General features: G+C 42.3%; 1 protein-coding gene across 3 annotated transcripts in view; it reads right to left on the reverse strand.

Moving 5' to 3' along the window:
- LOC126964789 (AMP deaminase 2) overlaps positions 1–5,070 on the reverse strand; it is a 62,224-nt gene extending 57,154 nt beyond the window's left edge. For all 3 annotated transcript variants that reach the window (XM_050808043.1, XM_050808051.1, XM_050808052.1), the window contains exon 1: positions 4,901–5,070. In XM_050808043.1, the coding sequence (XP_050664000.1) occupies positions 4,901–5,006 (106 nt within the window). In that variant the 5' untranslated portion in view covers positions 5,007–5,070. The remainder of the gene's footprint in view (positions 1–4,900) is intronic.
- Between the last annotated feature and the right edge of the window lie 930 nt (positions 5,071–6,000).

The following is a 6,000-nucleotide window of genomic DNA, read 5'->3' on the forward strand; positions in this document are numbered from 1 at the left end:
TTTAAGGGAAGTATTGTCGAAGAGCGGTGATACGACAAATGGGTTTTTTTTTGTGGTAAATTGATATGCAAAAGAAACAGCGTGGGAGACAGCACACAGCCTTGGGGCTCTTCAGCATTCACGGGCTTCGGGTTCGAGCAATATCCGTCCACAACGACCTGTATGCTGCGCCCTGTGGGGAAGCTGGAGGTCCACTTGCACAAGCTCTCGGGAAGCCCAAATGATGGAAGTTTTGAGAGGAGCGCCTTGTGCCATACACGATCAAAGGCCTTCGCTAAATCCAGGCTAACTGCCAGGCCTTCCCCCTTGCTTTCAATAGCCGCAGCCCATCTATGTGTTAGGTATACCAGAAGATCACCTGCCGAACGACCATGGCGAAACCCGTATTGTCGGTCGTTGATCAAATGGTGACCCTCTAGGTATACCAAGAGCTGACGGCTAATTATGCTCTCCATGATTTTGGAGAGCAGGGACGTAATAGCAATAGGCCTGTAGTTTGCCGGACCCGAACTGTCTCCTTTTTTTTTGGATCGGATGGACAAGGGCCAACTTCGATAAGAGTACCGGAATGAACGCGTTAGCACCGGCGTCAACTCAGGGGCACACGTTCTAAGCACGATTGGAGAAACGCCATCAGGCCCGCTCGACTTCCTGACGTCCAACGAAAACAGAGCTCGCCTAACAGTTTTCTGTCTGAACTGTACTTCAGGCATAGAGCTCTGACACCGCGGGATGGTCGGCGGTGTTTTTTAGTTGTCGTCAAGAGTCTAGTTGGAATCGAAAAGACCGCACAAGAGATCGGCTTTCTCTTTTGCCGTATGCAACGGTGGCTTGGTAACTAGAAAGCTGCTCGCCAATTTTGACAATTTTGCACGGGCGATTTGCTGCTTAAAAAATCTGGAGGCACGGTTGTATTTCCTCTTAAGAAATATGCAGTTCGGATCCTTTGTGCCCAGCGCCGCAACCCCAGCTCGATACGCCTGTTTTTTGCAGTCAGATGCTGCTTTAACTGACGCATCGAACCAGGTCTGTGATCTGCCACCGATCGGTACTACAGAGATTTGTATAAAAATATTGTTGCGTAGCAACCCTTCGAAGTATATGACGAGAGTTGTCAAAATTCAAAACATTGTTAATTTCAACAGCTCCGTCAGCAATACTCGTAGCTCAGCGGAAAAGTGTTTACTTTAGACGTATGGATTTTTTGGGTTTTGTAAAGTTAAAGGAAATTTCTAGTAAGTTCAGGATCAAATCGAAAGGGATGGAAAATGTGTAAGCAGGATAAAAATAGTTAAAAGAATTTTCTAGTACAATTTAAATTGAAAGATGGAATGGGAGAATCATTTTGAAAATAGAACGGATCCGGGGGTATATAAGCCGTACTAAGCGTGGGCAACGGCAGTTCTAGTTCTGACTCGAAAGTGTAAAGAAGAAGAAGAAAAGAAGAAGTAGTGAAAAGTGGAAGTGTTCCAAGAGGAAGAAGATAGAAGAGACTTCGTGTTCGGTGCGGTGTGACGCGATGAAGGTACCGCCGCCCACAAGAGAAACAGCGGCAGACCGGCGATGTGCAAGTTCAGAAAAAGTGAACGCAAATAAAGACTCGTTCCTATAAGCGGAGTATTATTTCCAATCCCTGACCCACTCTCGTGTCAATATTCATGCCCTGTAGTATCACATCGGCTACTGTAACGGCGCAGGCACTAGGATCATCCGAAGAGAAACAAACCCTGCCCCAAGGGTAGGATGCAAAAAAGGAACGCATCCTATCGACGTTGGCGTCGGATAGGCACTACACTCCTGACCAGACAATGGTCGGACGTTCCTAGAGGGGCATCGACAAAGACCTGGTAACCATCGGGATGTGTAGTCAGCAGAAGATCCAATAAGGACGGCATGTGGCTATCCACATCCGGGGGCCGCGTTGGCGACTCAACCAATTGGGACAGACCATATGCCAATGCAAAATTATGCTCAGATCGCCCTGCGTAGTCTGTGGTACGGAGTAGTACTACGTAGTCCAAGCCATTCGGCATTGTGCCCGTTGAAATCACCCAAGACTACGATTTCAGCGGAGACGATCTGTGCAAGCACGTCGTCAATTATCGCTTGAACGCAGCCCATGAGATGATCGGTTTCTGCGTTACCACTATGGGACCCGTAGACACACGCATAGATGCGGACGCGATCCTCCACGATGACCACCGGTCTTCGACACTAACCTATGCAAAATATAGCGGCACTAGGACGCTACTTCACGCCGGTATTCTGTGCGAGTGTGGTAATTAACCCGGATAAGTCTGGCCCGATTGTGCTGACGTCAAAAGACGGCAGCGTGACTCTCCCACTTCTAAAAAGCCCTTAGTCGCCTCTTACGACACCCATGGGCCTGGGACTCCCCTATTCTTTTTACGCGCCGGGGAAAGAACAGGGCAAATATTTGTATATTTCTGAAGGACCGCAGAATATCTCTAAGTTCTGTGTGCCTCTTGGCAAATTCCTCCTTCGTACTATTAAAATATTAGTACGTTAATAATATTCCAGATACAGGCGATATTATAAAGCTATTAATTAGAGTCATTCGTCACGTTCACTCAGCCGTTATTTTGATTCGCATTTATATTAAGATGCCATAAAAAGTGTTTAAGTAACCTCATTTGAGAATGAACAGCACGCAACCGCGTCATCTGATTGAGTTATTGATCGGGTTCCATTGCCAACACTCGGCCAGCGTCCTCCGTACTGGAATCTATTCTGGAGAATATTTATGTCACGTTCCTAATTGCATAAAACCTGCCTATAATCTCTATATACTAGAGATCGTTAATGTGGGGTTAATCCTTTTAACTTCAACTTTATCACTTTTTACTTTGAGGCTCAACTCTACTACTCAAGAATCTTGTCAAGGACTAAGGTCCTTCGTCACATTTAAATTATGTTCTATTTGGCAATTCAAACTATATGTTACTGTTTTTAATATTGCAAGGTAAGTAAGTGCATGCTTGCATATGTAAGTGTTCCAAAACGGTCGTCTAATCGTACAAAATATTTGGTTTGCGTAAAAAATCCCTTAACCCAAGAATATATCATGGTACCTACGCTTAACTAAAAGCTGTATTTACTATTTCCAATATCACGGTACAACAAGTACCCAAAGAACAGGAAATTGTATTTTCAGTTTAATTAAAAATCGGCCTATTGCACAATTTTGTAAACACTGCAGCACAAAGATGGTATTAATTGTTAATGATGATTTCTACGTTCACGTTCAGTTGTCCAGGTAGATGACCGCGGAACTGGCAATCGCTCGAGATTTCGAGACCCAGACGTATTACGACTCTCAATACGTAATCCGTGATCAATATCTGCATAACTGTTCATAAGAGATACGGAATACACTTGACTACTTTACATTCTTTCAATTTACAGATAACGTATTGAAACCTTTTGAAATACGGGCCTAAGAGTTTCAGTGACTAGTGGTGTTTTCATGATATTGACGTATTTCATTTGCACTATTCTTGGAACGGTAATAAGAAGACTTTATTCTAATCATACGATACTGGTTTGTCTCGACAGATGTGCATCTGAAACCATGTCTGCCTTAAACATTTCTGTGATAAAGAGATCAGTTCCTGGCGATTTGGCGTTTTTGAGTGTCATGGCGTGAATATTTCATCACCAGACGGTGGTGTGATGTTGTTCAACAAAATTTCCAACGATCATCTTTGGCAACGCCGTCATGCAGTCCCAATCGACCAACAGATAAAACGCTGCAAATGGAGCTGGATAGGCCACACACTACGGAGGGATCCCAACCATATACCGAGGCAAGCCTTAGACTGGAAGCCTCAAGGAAAACGCAAACGTGGCCGTCCAAAGCAAATCTGGCGGAGGACTGGCATTGACGAAGCGAAAGACATTGGAAATACTTGGAGTGAAATTAAAAGATATGCTTAGGATCAATAGCGATGGAGATGCACTATGGGGTAGAGACCTCAGCTAGGGGATACAGGAACTTAAGTCAAGTAAGTCAAATGATGTTGTTGGCGAGGTTATCGGGGATGCGGAAGATTTCCTCAAACTGCTCCTGCCAGCATCGTAGCTACCCTCCAGAAATCACAATAAGCTGACCTTCTAAGTTTCCTCTTTGAACCTTATTTCCCTGTCAGTGTCTGTGTGGCTTTGTAAATTGTACATCTCTTTAAAATTTCCAGCAATCAGCAGTCATTTATGATATATATATAGCTAGGATATAGATCCTCGGCTCACACCTTTCTATCCTGACGACAGATATTGCTGCCTTCTTCTTCTGAGAGAGAGAGTTATTCCTGTACACTTTCATTATTCAGAGCAATACGTGCCGAGGTCTTTGCGAGATCAACTCCTCTCTAGTTTTTGTTGTATGAACAAATATAATTAATACAAGAAGCCATGTATAAATAAAATTCTTTCATATTATTATATTTTACCCAAATAATACTAACAAACATAATTTAAAAATACTTACTTAAATGAAGTCAATGTTAAAGGTTTGCGTTTGAAGTTATTTATTTAGCGTCCCAGCTAGATAGGTATAAGGTAAGTTTAAATAATTATTATGCTTAGAAATTATAGCTTCGCTTAGTGAACAAAAAAATGTTATCTACAAAATGTAAGTAACTTAAATACCTAGATGCATAGGTACTTAGAAATTAGAATAATAATACTTAATTCTAGCGCAATCAATGTACCTATAGTCGTAACTTTTTTATACCTACTTCATCATAATATTGCAATGAAATATTATAGGCACCTACGTATACAATAATATAAGAGCTTAGGTCAATAAACACTGAAAATTTCCACGGCAATTATGGGGTTGACCAAGGATACAAACAATAGCCCAGTGATTAAAACCAACCTATTCGCTTGCTGAGCGCTGACTCCTGCGAAGTGTCATCCTCGTCAACATCCACATCGAAAGAGAACGGGAAGTTTTTGGTGGAGCCGACGAACCCGGCTGCCATGTCAATACAGTAACAAACCAATCACAAAACACAACACGCGCGCGACTCGCTGTATTTTCTACGCGGTACTAACGTGAATCGGGTTCTCCGTTCGGCAAACCTTCAGTAGTTCAGTCAGTTCAGTGTCAGATTGATATGTGTTTGCCTTACCGGCGACAAAGAATAACATGTATAATAGTACGGGCCATTGTATTTTTGTATTCAAAATAGTACTCTGTACCTAGACGTATATCTACTAGAATAATAATAATAATAACAATATTGACAAACTTTTACACAAATTATCTTGTCCCAAACTAGGCAGAGCCTGTAGTGCAAGACAACGGTCACACATATATTTAATATTGATTTAATACGATATACATACTTAGACATACATATACCAGTGGGAGGCTTCTTTGCACAGGATGCCGGCTCGATTATGGGTACCACAACGGCGCTTATTTCTGCCGTGATGCAGTAGTGTGTAAACATTATTGTGTTTCGGTCTGAAGGGCGCTGTAGCTACTAGCTAGTGAAATTACTGGGCAAATGAGACTTCACATCCTATGTCTCAAGGTGACGAGCGCAATAATTGTAGTGCCGCTCAGAATTTTTGGGGTTTTGCAAGAATCCTGAGCGGCACTGCATCGTAATGGGCAGGGCGTATCAATTACCCTTATAATAATTATTATGGTGATTAGTATTACCATCACCTGAACGTCATGGTCGTTTCGTCCCTAATTTTCATTAAAAAAAAAAACAAATAAATATCCATATTCATCAATAAATGTTTACAGTTACCGTAATTCGAACCCGGGACCGTGGAGTCACTAACCATTGCGCTATAGGGATCGCCATTAGTTAGTTTGTTACCAAAGACGTTCTATGTTACTAACCTATTATATGTATATTATACCATTGGTTACCAACATATTTCTATATCAGCACTCCCAACTCACGAAACTAGTTGTGCGTTTATTTTCTGGTACCGAACCCAGATGGCTTTACATGA

The sequence above is a fragment of the Leptidea sinapis genome, chromosome 6 (assembly GCF_905404315.1).
Source record: "Leptidea sinapis chromosome 6, ilLepSina1.1, whole genome shotgun sequence".
NCBI classification, from domain to species: domain Eukaryota; kingdom Metazoa; phylum Arthropoda; class Insecta; order Lepidoptera; family Pieridae; genus Leptidea; species Leptidea sinapis.